This window comes from Pogona vitticeps, chromosome 6 (genome assembly GCF_051106095.1).
Source record: "Pogona vitticeps strain Pit_001003342236 chromosome 6, PviZW2.1, whole genome shotgun sequence".
Lineage (NCBI taxonomy): Eukaryota > Metazoa > Chordata > Lepidosauria > Squamata > Agamidae > Pogona > Pogona vitticeps.
This window is the reverse complement of record NC_135788.1, coordinates 53,668,372-53,685,355: the sequence shown is the minus strand read 5'-3', so window position 1 is coordinate 53,685,355 and position 16,984 is coordinate 53,668,372. Positions and strand designations below refer to the sequence as shown.

The window sequence follows — 16,984 nt, the reverse complement described above, 5'->3', positions numbered from 1 at the left end:
CAAGCATATAACCTAGAGATTGTTGTATTCGAAATGATAGTTTTGGCAATGTGTTTTGCATGTTATCATTTCTGACCCTTCCACATCATTCACAGGATGGGAAGAAAGAGCACTCCAGAGAGCACTGGGTCCTTCCTTCAGCTGCTTACACTGTGCTAATGAGGTGCCTTCGGGAAGGGGTAAGGTTCTTTGTAGACTGTCTCCACTGAAATGCCCTTTAGGCATTATGGGATTGTAGCCTGCAGCAGTGCAGTCCATCAACCAAGAATTACTCCTGAATTTAAATAATCATAAGACCATGTCCCAAAGAAGAACAAAATACATTAAATGAAATGTTTGTCCCTATATGGTCTGCATTTATAAATTCTTTTCTTATGAAAATAAAATTAGTTTTTTCAAATTACAAAATTCTTTAAATGGCTGCTGTGATAATCAATACTGTTCTTGCTGTGTTGTACATTTATAAGTTTCTATTTGTTTGTTCTGCTGCAGTCATTGATCTATCTTTCATGTCATGCCATTTCTTCTCTTGAGTTTTGCCATCTGAGGCACTCAAATGTAGTAAATACTTTAGTTTACTGATGTTGTGTTTCACTCATTCTGAGTGATCTTCTTAATTTAAAATCCAAGATGACAAGCCTTTACTTTGTCATGAAAGGGAAAAGAATGGAATAACACCATATAGAAAGCGAAATATACCGTATTTTTCACTCCATAAGACACACTTCACCATAAGATGCAGCTAATTTTTAGAGGAGGAGAACAGGAAAAAAATTCTGAACCAAATAGTCATCCATATTGTGCCCCTTAATTGATATTGCCATCCATGTTGTGGCCCTACAGTGATACTGCCATCCATATTGTGCCCCTTAATTGATAGCGTCATCGATATGTGCCCCTTAATGTCACCAGTCAGCAATCTAGCCAGGAATTCCTCTGTATTATGTTATTTACGATAAAAAGGGCTAGAAAAGCAAATGGGTTGCAAGAAGATAATTGAAAGTCTTTTGCTGACTTGAATAGATTGATCTTGGTTTTAAGGAAGTATAAGGCATACCGGAAAGCCCTACTCAGGATGCTGGGCTTTTGCTGCCAGCACTGCATGTTCCTGAGCATTAAAAGAAATAAAAAAAAGCCACCCACCAAGAAATGAAGCTTTTTGAGATACAAAGTCGAGGGAAAGCAACTTTGCAACAGTGAGAATGAGAATGACTAAGTAATTGGCTTTGGACAAGTTGTATAGTATATAGGCAGAGTGGTCTCACGTGAGGAGGTCTATTACTTTATATAACACATTTTGAATTATGTTCACCATTAGGGAAGTAGACACCCCAAGGTGCAATATATCAGTGTAAAGTATCAAAAGTCCAGGTTTAAGATACTGTTAGAGTGGGTTGCTTTGAATAGTACGACAAATCTCAAAAGAGCCAAGAGTTGCTCAATGAGCAAATGAAAAAAATCCTACTTTTCACCAACAATGCCTCAGTCATCCATATGTGCTCCTTAATGTCACCAGTCAGCAATCCAGCCAGGAAATCCTCTGTATTATGTTATTTACAGTACCTGGATGAGTCTTCTCCCTTCCTCTGTTCTCTCTCTCTCTCTGCTTCCCCCCCGGTGTCTGGCTGGTCATGTGATCCGGCTGTCCAGTAAGCGGCGCTGGTCCTATAGGGCTGCTATGGATGCCCTGTAGTACCAGCGCTACTAATGAGTACAGAGCCCAGCCGCGTATGACAGTGGCATGGGCTCTGGGGGGGTCTACAAATAGCACTGTTTTTTTTACAGTATTCACTCCATAAGGCGCGCACACTATTCCACCCACTTTTTTGGAGGAAAAAATGTGTCTTATGGAGTGAAAAATACGGTACTCTTTTCCTAAGGTCAAATGACATTATAGCTGCCTAAGGTTGATGATGCTTCCTGTAAATATAGAAAATCATCAAGTGAAAACTTCTGTTTAATGTCTGTTTTTTTACTTTTTTTAAAAAAAATCAAAAGGTAATTTATAAGGGAGGCAGGAAAATCCTCTGCAAAGATGACACTCAAAATGGAAGTTAAGAATTTAAATTTCTTCTTTGTCATGGGTCCAGTAACTGCACCTTTTATTTTATGGTTTGTATGAAATAAGAAATACATTAGAAATATTATGTATCACAAAAATTTAAGAAGCCTAAATATGAAATGGAATGGAAATCGTGTAACCTCCCCTGTACTTGCTGTGAAAGGTTTGCCCATCAGATGCCTGTTGTCACACATGCTGTCGGGAGTGAGCAAAGAGGAGTAATAGTTGCACAATTTTCCTTCTATTTCACGTTTTGGTGACGAGATACTAGCCACAAATATTTATAAGAATATTATTATGTTTATGTAGATGACTGGCTCATCTTGGATATCATCAAGAATTTTAAGAATATTAACAAGCAATGTCTGTTGGACTTTTGCAGCTAGAACAGTAGAATCCAACACTTACAGGACAATCCCCATTCCCACAGCAGCTCATATCTGCTCCCTTTAAAGGCATATTTGGAGGGCGGAGAAGCCTGACAGAGATAGTGTTAGGGCAGCACAAATGGGAAATAAAATCTATTGCACTAGTATTGCAGTGTCAGTGTGATAATTGGATTTGGGCCAATTATTCTAAAGGTTGATACAGGGCAGAAATGTGACTATTATAGAGAAGATATGAGTGTCATTTCCTGTAACATAAAAGAAACATTGTATATAAAATGTGGAATAAAAATTGCAGTTACTAACATTGCCAGTTAATCAAATAGAATAACTAGGCATTGGCTACTGCCTTTTTGAAAAGACAAGTGTAGGAAGAATTAGAAGAGAATAAAAAGGAAGAGAATTATGACTGAAGAAAGGTGATCATAATGAAGTGCACACCCTGTGGTGTGACATAAGAAGGTTTCTGAAGCATGCAGCAAAAGGAATAAAATACAGATGGAAAGTGGCAGAAAAACAATTTATGGGGGGGAAATAAAGTCTGTTAAACCTTTTAAGAAGTCATTTAGGGAAGCAGATCATTTTGAAAGGTGAACAATTTTGGTTTCTATAAAACTAAACATTCTGCGTGGCCTCTGTGAATGCACACAATTGGGTTTGACAGCGCCTAAGCTGGTCTTTTCGGAATCGTCTAGAGCTTTTCTAAAAAAGTAACAAAGTTTAGAATTGCCCCTATCGCGCATGCTCCACACGCCTCAGCCTTCAGTTTCATTTTACTGCCATCGTGCTGGGAACTTCTTGGTTAGAGCTCTTTTCATACAACTCTTTTTGATTATAAAAAATTCAGTTTTTGACACGGACTGCTTTTCGACTGAAATTCCTCTGTTGCCCCTTGACCACGGACTGTTTTGGATACTCTTGGGCTTGTTGATTGGCTTTGTTTCCCGCGCTTTGAACCACCGTGTTTGTTGATTGCCGCCACTGCTCTTGTTGATTGCCGCTGCTGTGCCCTTTTTCCCTTCTTCCGGATCCTATTATCTTCGGAAATCATCCGTTTTCAAACTGGTCTCCGCTGTGAGTCTTCTTTTCCCCCTTCCTTCCCTGCTTTATGTCCCCTTCAGGACCGTTCAGCAGGTGCGCATCGTGCTCCTGCAAGTTATCATTCTCGGACTGTTACGACCGCTGCCTTTTATGTCTAGGCGACACTCACCAGTCTCAATCTTGCCAGCATTGTAAAAAATTTACAAAAGCTGTTTAAAGGCTTGCCAGCAACGCCTAAAACTCTATCTTTGGGATAAGACTCTTGTCTGCCTCAAAACCCTCAGATATGGAAATGGCTTCTAACCCTTCGGCTACACCTCATTCGGAGGCTAACATCCCCTCTCCGTCCTTGTCTATTCCAAAACTGGTCGACAAACCAACAAGAAAATCATCCACTTCACCGAATAAGAAAGGGCTTACCTTGACGTCGAAAACCTAAAACAGAAAAAAACGATGTCACGAGATAAGAAAGAAAAGGCTAAAGAGCAACGTTGCTGTTTCTGAGCCTCGAGGATTCCTCTCGGGATCGTGAGTCTCTTTCCGAGGCTGCTGCTGTAAGCAGCCCCTTATCTCCAAAGAGATTTACGGGGGTGCCGGAGAACACAAATCATCACAGCTGCTTCTCTGCCTCGGCGCCAACGGGAGACATCACCCACCGGGCTCATCCGTTCACCGAGCCCAGGTCAGCTAGAAGGGGTGGTTCTCTCTAGCCCGACCTCTGCCCATCGTAGCCCTGTTTACACTGGGCGGGCGTCACCGGTACCTCTTTCGCCATTGATCTCATTGAGGCAGAATTCTCCACTCCGAAAAAAGATGGCAAAGAGAAAGCATATTTCACCAGATCGATGCCGTTCCTCCTGTAAGGAGGTAGTCATCTTACCTAAGGCATCTCAACACCGTAAGAAGTACAAACGGGGCAACTCTGTTTATGTCGAGGTCGACAAAAAGCAATCTCGGTATCGACGTCGACACGATGACTCTGACTCAACGTCAGAAGACTACCGTAGGCACAGGAAAATTCATTATGTCTATGCTTCGACGTCGACATCATCTTCTCCATCTCCACCTCAATGTTGGCATTGACATGATGTTGATGTCAACATTCGATCTAAAGGACGTTCTAAAGCTACCTCCAAACATACTAACCCATTGAAGCTGGCACTGAAAGGGATCCAGTCTGCAAACCAGCATCCAATTCCCCAACTACCATCAATGCAAACTAAACAAAAACCTAGGAAGAGCACACACTTGCCCTCTCCTTTAGAACAAAATGAAATCTTCTCTTCTGTCTCTTCTGGTCAGGAGGAAGAGGTCTTCTCCCCATCTCCTGCGGAAACACCTGTTGAGGCGGAATCATTTGAGTCTGATCCTGGTGACCCACACCCATCCTTTCCTTTGGAAGACTTCTCTTCATACGTACAAATGATATCTAGGATGGCAAAGACTCTTAAAATGCAAACAGAGCAACCTCCACCTCCTGCAGAGGACCTGATATTTGGGGACATTGACCAAGAAAGGTCACAGCCACTGAGCTTAGCCCTTATTCCAGCTCTTATGAACCTCATCAAGGAATCATAGAACCAGCCTTCTGCACCTCAACCATTGCTCGCAGAACTGAAAATTTATATTGTAAACGTGGCCATGACACAACTTTCCTTGCCAAGAGTTCCTAACTCTATTATAGTTCAATCTAATTCATCCAGAATTTCTGGACGACAGCATGTAACACCTACAAATAGAGAAGGTAGGAAGCTAGATGTCCTAGGAAGAAAAATTTACTCCTTTACTACCTTTCTGCTCTGTGTCGCGAACTATCAAGTGGCATGGGAGCATATCAGAGACAGTTATGGTCCAGAATCCTGGTAGCTCTGGAGGCATCCCCAGATGAAATGCGCCAAGGCTTCTGAAACACATATGCTGAAGCCCTTACAGTGGCAACACATCAGCGACTGGCTTCAAGACATTCTGCAGATGTCACTTCCAAGACACTCATATCTGGCATTATCTTGAGACGCCATGCTTGGCTCTGGTCTTCTGGCATCATAGAAGATGTCAAAAAGCGGATTGAAGACTTGCCATTTGATGCCAAGGGTCTTTTCAATGAGAAGACTGATGATTCTTTAGAAAACCTCCATAAAATTAAAAAGACGGACCAGTCCTACACCATTCATCAACAACCCTAATACCAAAGGAATCAGTGGCACAAACAATATCCACAACAACAATATCAGCAATCTTCCTCTCAGCTTTACCGGGCTTTCAAGAATACACAGGGTAGATCTTCTCAGGTTTCCTCTTCTACTCTGTCTTACAGACCTCAGCCGTCATCTCAAAACTGCCAGTCCTGCCCCCTCCTGCCAAGAAATCAAAACAGTACCTTTGACTTCCACATTCCATTTTCCATAATTTCTCCAGATACTCGTTTAGCTCCATTCTATCAAAATTAGGCAGATATTACAAAAGACATGTGGGTACTAAGTATCATCCAATTCGGCTACTGCTTAGAATTCATAGAACTTCCTCCTCTAGGAAACATCAAATTTACATCCTTCGATACGGACCTAGAAGAAGAGGTCCTCACTCTTCTCCAAAAACAAGCTATTCAACGGTTACTACATCGAGACATGGCCAACAGATTTTATTCCCGTTATTTCGCAGTACCAAAAAAGGACGACAGAATAAGACCAATCCTAGATTTGAGGGACCTAAACACTTTCCTGCGTCCACAATGCTTCTGGATGGTCACACTGGAGTCCATCGTTCACCTCCTAAAAAGAAAAGAATGGTTTGTAGTTATAGACTTAAAGGATGTTAAAGGATGCATATTTTCATATACCAATACACAAATATCACAGAAAGTTTCTTCGATTCATCTTCTAAAACATGGTTTATCAATTCTGCGCCCTCCCATTCAGTCTGTCCACAGCCCCACACACTTTCATGAAGTGCATGGCTCCAGTAGCAGCGTTCCTACATCTTCATGGCATACAAGTCTTTCCTTACATCAACGATTGGCTGATAGTGTCTCCATCCAGATGAAAAGTCTTGCAAAACACCAACTTTGTTCTGTGTACCCTATGAAATCTAGGTCTCACAGTAAATCTAAAGAAGTCAAATTTAGTACCAACTTGAGCCATAGACTATATAGGAGCGAGACTGAACTCCCTCGAAGCTCGAATATTTCTCCCACCAGACTGTATTTGGTGTGAGCAAAGCCAATTTCCTAAGAAATTGCTCAGCCACGGGCAGAGAGGTTCCAAAGTAAATCGCTCCTTTACCAGGCAAAACAGGGTCCGTAAATTTTGCCTTAGGGCAGCTAAAATTTACTCTGGTACCAAGTCTGACCAATTTCATTGAGAACCAAGCCACACACGTGAGTACCAGGGAATCTCATCCTTCTAGCACTCATAAATCAGTTGGACCCAAATTGGTAGCGTTAAGTATACGTGGCCTTGTAAAATGCATCAATTTAGATAAACCAATTATTTATAACAGCTTGTGTCTATTCAAGAAGCTAACTTCCAGATCTTAAGCATATTTACTTTTATTAGAAAAATATAGTTCTGAGAGAAATCAGTTTAAGCGAAGCATAGCAAAGCATATTTACATATTTCCAATCCCATCCCCATTGACAAGAGATTGAATTCCTCTAGAAAAAACGAAAATAATAAAACAGCTAATTAACAAAAAGAAGGGGAAGGCGGACCTCCCCTCCAGCTTCAGCAAAATCTACACTTTAAAGCAAAACTGCAGATTCCATAGTCCATTATAAAAACAACAATACATCAGGCTTCTGGAAATCCAAAAATATGTTTGCTCAGTAGGAAAAGCTCAGTCTTACTGTCCTTAGAATTATATAGTCCATCCCGAGTCCTTGTTGGCATCCATCTTCTTGCTTCCCTCGTGTTGGAATTATCCTCCCTTTCTTCTTCCCATGAGGCTTAAGGAAAACTTGTTGAGTCTTCCTCACTCTGTACTAGCCAGGTTGCTTACTTATGAGATAAGGCCACGCTGGACTGTACAGAGGCACAACTAGGAATCAACTTTAGAAATTTCCACTCTCAACTCACACACAGAAACCAAGATGAATTCATTCTGGCTAACTTTGTGATTACAAATCCCATCAATAAATCATTTTATGAACTTTCATAACCAAGCTTATCACATGTCACCCCTAGAAGTACAAAATCTAGAACGTTTAAAGTTCTTATTTTGATAACTACTGTAACTATTGGTTATGAAAGGTAACTGCTAATGATTAAAATGCATACCTGTAAATTTGCACTTATCTAGCAAAGCATCAAAGCAAGAAATACTAATAATGGCAATTGAATATATTCTTATGGTTAAGCATACACTCTATTGAAAATACAGAAAGGAAACAAGTTAGTTAGTATCAAAACAGTAATTCAGAGTAACAATGTACTATCAGAATGCATTATCTCATCGATCAGTTGTCAGGATCTTCACAGTACATTCGAGAAAGACCATGTGCCACAACATTTAGTCTTCCAGGAATATGCTGCACTTCAAAATCAAAGTCTTGCAAAGCTAGACTCCATCTCAACAATTTTTGGTTGTGAGATTTCATCTTCTGCAACCAAACCAAGGCTCTGTGATCTGTTTGGAGGGTAAACCTATGCCCCCATAAGTAAGGTCTTAAAAGATTTAGTGCCCAGATAACAGAAAGTGCCAACACTGTTCAACTTTCTGTAATCAACAAAAAATCTTACTTCAATCGAGAATTTCGCCTAGCGCGTTCTTTTAAGGGACCAAAACCACTGGAGAAGCCCAAGGGGAGAATGATTCCTCAATCACCCCCAAAGATAACATCTTTTGTATCTCTTCTTCAATCTGGATAGCATGATTACCAATGGCTCTATATGGGCTTGACCGTATTGGAGGACTAGACTCTGTATTGATTTCGTGACTGATCAAATTGGTGTAACCTGGTTGGTCTGAGAAAACCTCTTGGTATTCCTCTAAAATTTGGTAAAGCTTTTCTTTTTGATCTGTGGTACCTGTTAAGACAATGTTATCAGACCAGGTACCTGCATTCTCCAATTCAGCTAACATATCAACAGGTTCATTTTCAGGTTGAAAACATGCAACATGACATTGAAAAACCATAGCAGATCTGTCTTTATACAACTTCAAACTATTAACATGATACATCACAGGTTTCTTAGTAGAATTCAACATTTTGACAAGGTAATTGACATTTCCCAATTTTTGAACAATTTCACCTGGACCTTCCCAGACAACTTCTAGCTTAGAAGGTCTGAGTGGGTTCAGAACAAGTACCAAATCACCCACTGCAAATTCTCTGTGACGGGCTTTCTTGTCATGGTAGAACTTCTGTGTTGCTTGAGCATCCAACAAATTGTCTCTAGCCAACTCTTGGACAGCTAAGAGTTTCTCTTGCAGGTTTCTAACAAAATCAGCAACTGGAATAGTACTGCTTCTAACCACACCTTCCCAATCAGATCTAAGTAAATCCAAAGGTCCTTGTAGGTTTCTCCTGAAGACCACCTCACTTGGGGAAAAGTTTCCAAGAGAAACATGGGGTGCACTTCGGTAGGCAAACAAAGGAAAAGGTAAAAGTTCATCCCAAATGTTTCCATATTTTTGAACCAAAGTTTTAATCATCCTAAGAAGAGTTTGTTGACCTCTTTCCACCAAACCATGAGATTCTGGATGGTGCGAAATACTATAATTCAGTTTAATTCCACTTATTTCACAAATCTTGTTCATAAGTTCACTCTTAAAAGCACCAGCTTGATCACAGATAATTTGAGAAGGTATACCTATGCGAGAACACAAGTCCATCAAAATTCTGGAAATAGTTTGCGCTGAAAGGTTGCTGATTGCATAGGCCTCAATCCATCTGCTAGCTTGACAGATGAAAGAGATGGTGTACTTCTTTTTGGACTTGGTAGGAACAAAAGGTCCTAATACATCCATTTGCAGATACTGGAACACCTGGTCTGGAATCTCCATGAGTTGCATCTCCGCCTTCGTGCGGTCTGTCTGACGCCCTGTTCGCTGGCAGTAATCACAGGAACCAACATAGTCCTTGACAGCTTTTTATAACACCAGGCCAATAAAAATGTTGAGAAATTCTGCTTAAAGTTTTTTGTATTTCAAGATGGCCGCTGCTTGGATTGTCATGGGCAATCTGCAGAATTTTCTCTCTGTACTCACTAGGAATAACTAACTGTTGAACTGGTTCGGCCTGAGCATTAGATTTAGGGAAATACTCTCTGTACAAAAGTCCATTCTGTCCCCACAAGAAGTTCACTTGTTGCTGCACAGGTTGCATTGCATAACTGTCTGCCTGTGACCTTAAAGAGGCTAAGGTAGGATCATTCAGCTGTTTCTGTTTAAAATCAGCTGAACCCATTGGAATAGGCAAGTCCTCTGGTTCAGTCTTTGTATTGGCTGCACTATCAGGTTCGGTCACAAAAGGCTGCTGTTGCATTAAGTTCTCATCTGGGTGCTCCTCAGAGAAATCCTCAGGGGGAACTTGCTGCATCACTCTGCTTTGAGAACGGGTGACTGCTTGTACTGAAGCTGCTTTTAAAGTTTGTTGGTGGTTCAAAAATGCCAAATCATTTCCCAACAAAAAGTCAGGTTCGCCCTCATGGACTAACAAATATTTGGAACCTTTCCAATTCTGGTAACTCATTTGCAGAAAAACAAGTGGGGCAAATCTCTTAATTACTTCACCAGACCCATATGTTCTAACAGGACACCTCAGGGTGTTCAAAATCAGTTCTGGATCCACAAAACGTTTATTAACTGAAGAAATATCAGCGGCTGTATCATGAGAAGCATTTAAAACTAAATCACCCGAAGAAAAATGCAAAGTCACGGGTTCAGAAAAAGTTTGCACTGCCCAGGAAAATTGCTCATCTGGTAAAATGCAACTTGGATCCATAATAGAAATTTTTTCCCCTGTGGGTGTCTGCTGAGCCACAGTTGTGGAAATTTGGGCTACTTGTAGACCCATTATCCTTGGCACAAGCTGAGTTACCGTTGTCTGCTTTCCACTGGCTTGGGAAGAAGTTGCTGTTAACTCCTTCCTGTCTCTGGGTAGGCAGATTGGCTGACTGGTTAGCTACCTGCTGTTCTGCTGGTAACTGCTAATTTTCCTGTGGTGTAGCACTAAGGTAGGCCACTTTTGGGGTGGTTTGCTTAAATTTACGTGGTGCAGGTATTGGAGTCTTGCCAACTGGCTTTTTGACTTGGCTAGCTGGCACAGACAGTTTTGGACAATCTATTTTCAGATGTGGACCCCCGCACTGAAAACAAGTCAGGGTTGGCCTAGTCTGGCCAGGAGCTATGCTTCTGTGCTCCCCAGCTAAGGACTGTCTCTGTTCCTGAAAAACAGGCTTCTTAAAATCATACTGGCTCTGCCTCCTAGGCACTTCTGGAACAGGCTTAACTTTAGCAGTAGTTTCACCCCTCTTAAAAGAAATTATTTCATCCGTTTGTAGGGCTAAAGTATGCAAGTCAGTACATTCTTTCTTCAACAAATTACTTCTCAGTTCTGGGGATACTAAATTTAAAAAATGTTCCATGTACATCAGCATTCTCAGGTCTTTGAATGTGCTGACTTTGGCAGATTCTAACCAACGGTCGCCTAAAAGCTCAATCTGATCTGCCAAAGCAGAATAGCTCATTTGAGGAGTCTTTTTTAATTTCCTGAATTGTTGACGTAACAGTTCCGGAGTAAAACCCCCTCTTTGGTAAACAAGGAGTTTAAATTGTTCCCAAGTTAGGTTTTGGTTAGATACTCTGGCTAAAAGTTTGGCTATTTCCCCAGAGACCTGCGACCATAGAATTTTTAGGTACAAATGTTCTGGCACACCCAGGTCTCCACAAGAAAGTTCAAAAAGAAATAAAAATGACAATGGATCATCTCCCTCCTGGTAATAAGGCAAGCTTCTTCTATCAATGCTCCCTACAGAGTCTCTGGCCTTCTCTTTCTCTGCAATTTCCCTATGCAAAAGATGCAGTTTCATTTCGCAGTATTTTCCCTCTTGGAGCTCCCTAGCTGTATGCGCGTTCACCCATTGTTTCTGGCAACCCAATAAATCAGCCATCATTACCGCAAACTTATTCTCCAGAGCTGAGCCCACATTCGACCTGTCTGCAGCACTGCCACTGGTGTCAGCTGCCGCCGTTCCCGTCTGCACACGCACATCCTCACCAGGCATTTCCTTGGTTGGTAGACTCGCTTGGACTGTATCGCCTTCTTCCTCGTCGTCCTCGGAGTCGTCTACCTCCCTTAATTTGGACCATGTGTTATCTGGATCGTTCGCCAAAATCCTCTGGATAGTGTCTTCCTTTTGGTGAGTCAATAATTTTCCAGTTTGTAATCCACCAGGTAATTGAAAAGAAGTAGTTCTGGTTTCTTTGGGTAACTGCCCTCTTACTCTCTCAGACACAAACCGGGCGTCTGGGAGTTTCAGGTGCGCTCTGCCTCTGCCTGACTCCATCATAGCACGGAGTTCTAAGGCTTGAAAAATGTCTTTTGTAGAGCATTTCTGAGTAATACCCTCTATCTCAGCATCTGTGGGAGAGGAGCTACGTTTATGAGACATGTTTTCTCCTCTCAGCCTGCATTCACTTCCTCACACCCTGGAGCCGTTACCGAAGCAATCAGCTCAGGAAGGGCAGCTGTAAAACTGTCTGCTTGACAGAGACCAGATATTCCCTCAGGAATCTGTCCTTTCTCTACTGGTCTAGGGTTGGAAATAGTAAATTTTTATTTTTCAGTGTCTCCTGGTTAACTTCTCAATAGACTCCAGCTTAAAATTAGGTACTCTTGCCACTCTGTCACCTTAATGATCAGAGCTTGCAGTTTAGAACAGCGTGTGGCTGTTCCTGCTACACTTAGGCACTGAAAGAAACTCTGCATGCATCAGCCTAAGCCGTAATCACGCATAGGAATTTCTCCAGCCCTAAAACAATTAACAACAACTGAAAGAATTTCTCCCTGCCTTGGCCTAAACCTTACGCAAGGGAAATGTCTCCAGTCATAAACCAATTAACACGGCACATGAAATGCATCCGGCCGCTGGCCACCATGTGAGCAAAGCCAATTTCCTAAGAAATTGCTCAGCCACGGGCAGAGAGGTTCCAAAGTAAATCGCTCCTTTACCAGGCAAAATAGGGTCCGTAAATTTTGCCTTAGGGCAGCTAAAATTTACTCTGGTACCAAGTCTGACCGATTTCATTGAGAACCAAGCCACACACGTGAGTACCAGGGAATCTCATCCTTCTAGCACTCATAAATCAGTTGGACCCAAATTGGTAGCGTTAAGTATACGTGGCTTTGTAAAATGCATCAATTTAGATAAGCCAATTATTTATAACAGCTTGTGTCTATTCAAGAAGCTAACTTCCAGATCTTAAGCATATTTACTTTTATTAGAAAAATATAGTTCTGAGAGAAATCAGTTTAAGCGAAGCATAGCAAAGCATATTTACATATTTCCAATCCCATCCCCATTGACAAGAGATTGAATTCCTCTAGAAAAAACGAAAATAATAAAACAGCTAATTAACAAAAAGAAGGGGAAGGCGGACCTCCCCTCCAGCTTCAGCAAAATCTACATTTTAAAGCAAAACTGCAGATTCCATAGTCCATTATAAAAACAACAATACATCAGGCTTCTGGAAATCCAAAAATATGTTTGCTCAATAGGAAAAGCTCAGTCTTACTGTCCTTAGAATTATATAGTCCATCCCGAGTCCTTGTTGGCATCCATCTTCTTGCTTCCCTCGTGTTGGAATTATCCTCCCTTTCTTCTTCCCATGAGGCTTAAGGAAAACTTGTTGAGTCTTCCTCACTCTGTACTAGCCAGGTTGCTTAGTTACGAGATAAGGCCACGCTGGACTGTACAGAGGCACAACTAGGAATCAACTTTAGAAATTTCCACTCTCAACTCACACACAGAAACCAAGATGAATTCATTCTGACTAACTTTGTGATTACAAATCCCATCAATAAATCATTTTATGAACTTTCATAACCAAGCTTATCACATTCGGAAGCTGATGAAGGCTGTTCACAAATTTCATCCTCACGCATACATCTCAGTGCATCATGCTCAGCACCTACTCGGCCTCATGGCCTCAACAAAATCAGCATTAACACACGCGCGCCTAAAGATGCACTCCCTCCAAGCATGGTTTCTGCACCTATTCAACCCTCTTCAAGACAGCCCAAGGAAAGGTTACCCCAGAACTGGCAAGGCAATTACAATGGTGGGCTTTCAGGCCACATCTACTAATTGGCCGTCCCTTTCGACCTCTACAGCTGTCTGTTCAAGTCACGAGAGATGCCAGTTCCACAGGATGGGGGGCACACTGCACGCCTCATAAGATCCATGTTCTATGGTCTCATCGGGACAGAGGCTTTCACATCAATCATCTCAAAATGCTGGCAGTTATAAAGGCATTCAGAGCGTTCCTCCCACTGATACAGGGTCGTGGTGTACAAATAATCACCGACAACACCACGACCATGTTCTATATCAACAAACAGGGAGGAACGAGATCCATGTCCCTCCTCTACCTATCTGTACATCTATCGGAATGGTATTACCTTCACCATTTCTTCCCAATTACTCTACACATATCAACGAGCGACAACCAACTTGCAGATAAACTGAGTCGCTTGACGGAACAGTCCCATGAATGGGAACTGAAGGAGGACATCTTTAAAATGCTCTGCAACCAGTGGGGTCGACCCTCCACAGACATGTTTGTGACAAACATCAACAAGAAGTGTGCAAAGTATGCTTCTCGTGCAGGCAGATGTACATACTCCCTTGGGAATACGTTCATGATTCTGTGGGAGGCATATCTTCTGTATCTCTTTCCTCCAATCCCACTGATCCAGAGGCCTCTGGTCAGAGCAAGGCAACTACGAGTGGAGGCCAACTTCATTGAACCATGGTGGCTTCATCAACCCTGGTTTTCCACCCTCAGGGAAACGGCTATGGATGTCCTCAGACACATCTTCTAACTCAGAACACAGGCAATATCCTTAACCTAGACCTACAGTCTCTGCACTTGATGGCTTGGAAGATTTACCATCAACCCAAGAGATTTTAGATATAGCTAGAAAACCATCTACAAAGCTCCTCTACAAAAATAAATGGCATAATTTCCTAAAATTTGCTGAATCAAGACAGTCTCTCTCCAAACCATGCTCACATATTTGCGCTACTTGTTTGATTCTGGTTTGGCTCTGTCCACTCAAAGTTTATATTTCAGCCATCGTTTCCTTCCAACCTAGAAACTCTGATTCAGCATGACTTTTTTCTCATCCGACTCTTAAATCATTTTTGAAAGGACTTGCAAACATTCGTCCTCCTGTTAAATCTCCAGTACCCCAATGGTCTCTTACAGTTGTATTATGTGTGCTTACGTGCCACCCATTTGAGCCTATGGTCTCTTGTGACATACATTTGCTGCCATTCAAAACTTTGTTGCTGTTGTGATGATATGGGTTATAGAAGCCATAAGGTAATTTCTAAATGGGATTTGTAGTCATAGAAATAGCCAGAAAGAATCCATCCTTGGTCTGTGTATTCTAATGGAAGTTTCCAGATGCTGTTTTCTTTCACAGAAGTCCTTGTTCTTATCTAGTCACCCAGGATACAGAATTCTAAACATTCCATTCCTACTGAAGTCTAAACATCCTAGCTGTGAAACCAAAATAACACCTGTGTTCTCATGAGAATGGAAGGACTAAGGGAGATAGCTACTTCTTCCTGATTGGTTGTTGTCGGTGGAAGGAAGAAGGGGGGGGGTTTCAGCAGAGAAGAGAAATGCAGTTTTGCAGAGGGAGAGAAGAGTTCTTTTTCATCTCATGGATTTCTAAGAAGATCTTTTCCACTATGGATTTTTAAGACTTCTTTTCCATCATGGATTTCTGAGGGGAATTTTTTTGCCTTATGGATTTTAATGGACTATGGTTTCTTAGATGGACATTGGAGTTCCTGAAATTCTTTTAAGATGTAGTTTTCAAGTAGCTAGGGGAGAAGCAATGCTTTTCCTTCTTTTTCTTAGCTAGTGATTTTATTGTTTTATTTTTCTAGCTGGAGTTTGTTAGAGTTCTAACTGGATAGTTATGGAAATGTTTCTGATTGCTTTGCTTTTGTAACAAACTGAATTACTTTTCAAATCTTTATTTTTCTAATAAAACAAATATACCAAAGATCTTTTGTTTGATCTCTTGAACCGATTAACTGCTACCAAATACTTAATGCTTAAATTGAATTCTTTCAGGCCACGGAACTAGCTACCTTGAGTCCAGTATTTTCTTGAGTACTGAGAGATCTTAATGACTCTGAGGCTCAGGATTATATTTTGGTTTCTCAATGATTTTTAAATGGGAATAGACTTGGCAAAGGTGCTGGTGGGACAGCCTGGTTGAGACTGGGACTCATCTCAACTTAAATAGGGGTCAACCAGACCTGGAACCTCTCTATTCTGAGCTGTCTGTTTCTTCTAGGAGAACGGATATGCTGACAGCTGTTACGTCTGTGAGAAGAGCAAGTGAGTTGGCATCTCTAAGATCAGACACCCCTTACCTGCAATTCTTCAAAGACAAAGTTATGTTATCCAGATGTTTCCTTTTTGCCAAAGGTTGTCTCTGATTTTCACCTTAATCAACCCTCTTCATTACCAATGTTATTTCCTTAACCCTCCTCAGATGTCGAACCCATGCTCCATTCTCTGGATGTTCGAAGAGCTTTGGCGTATTATACCTCTAGGACAAAAGACTTCCATGCTGCTCCAAGGCTTTTCCTCTGTTTCCAGGGACCACACAAGGGTTTACCTGCTTCATCCTCGACCATATCTAGATGGCTTGTCTCCACTATTGCTCTGGCTTATGAGTTACAAGGCAAAACTGTCCCAGGAGGTCTGAAGGGACATTCCCCTAGAGCTGTGGCAACATCTAAAGCAAAAAAGCAAAGCGTGCTGCTTATATACCGCCCCATAGCGCTTCAAGCACTCTCTGGGCGGTTTACAATTTAATTATGCAGGCTACACATTGCCCCCCCAGCAAGCTGGGTACTCATTTTACCGACCTCAGAAGGATAGAAGGCTGAGTCAACCTTGAGCCGGCTACCTGGGATTTGAACCCCAGGTCGTGAGCACAGCTTTAGCTGCAGTACAGCGATTTAACCACTGCGCCACAAGGCTCTTTACAGCTTTGCTCTGTGGTGTGGACATTCCCGACATCTGCAGAGCGGCCACTTGGTCTACTGCATCCACCTTTGTGACACACTACAGACTTGGCGTTCGGGCCAAAATGGAGACAAGCTTTGGCAGGGCAGTTTTGACTTCCGGTAAGTGAGCTTGCTAGTCACCTGGTTGTGTGCATTCACAGAGGCCATGAAGAAGAAAGACAAGTTACTTAACTGTAACCACGGTTCTTCAAGCAGACCTCTGTGAATTCATACATCCT

At 41.8% G+C, this 16,984-nt stretch overlaps 1 protein-coding gene across 15 annotated transcripts in view; it reads left to right on the top strand.

The window, feature by feature from the left end:
• Positions 1-16,984, top strand: part of ULK4 (unc-51 like kinase 4) — a 596,488-nt gene that overhangs the window by 90,117 nt on the left and 489,387 nt on the right. For all 15 annotated transcript variants that reach the window (XM_078377379.1, XM_078377378.1, XM_073003534.2 and 12 more), the window contains exon 19: positions 96-179. In XM_078377379.1, coding sequence (XP_078233505.1) covers positions 96-179 — 84 coding nt within the window. The remainder of the gene's footprint in view (positions 1-95; positions 180-16,984) is intronic.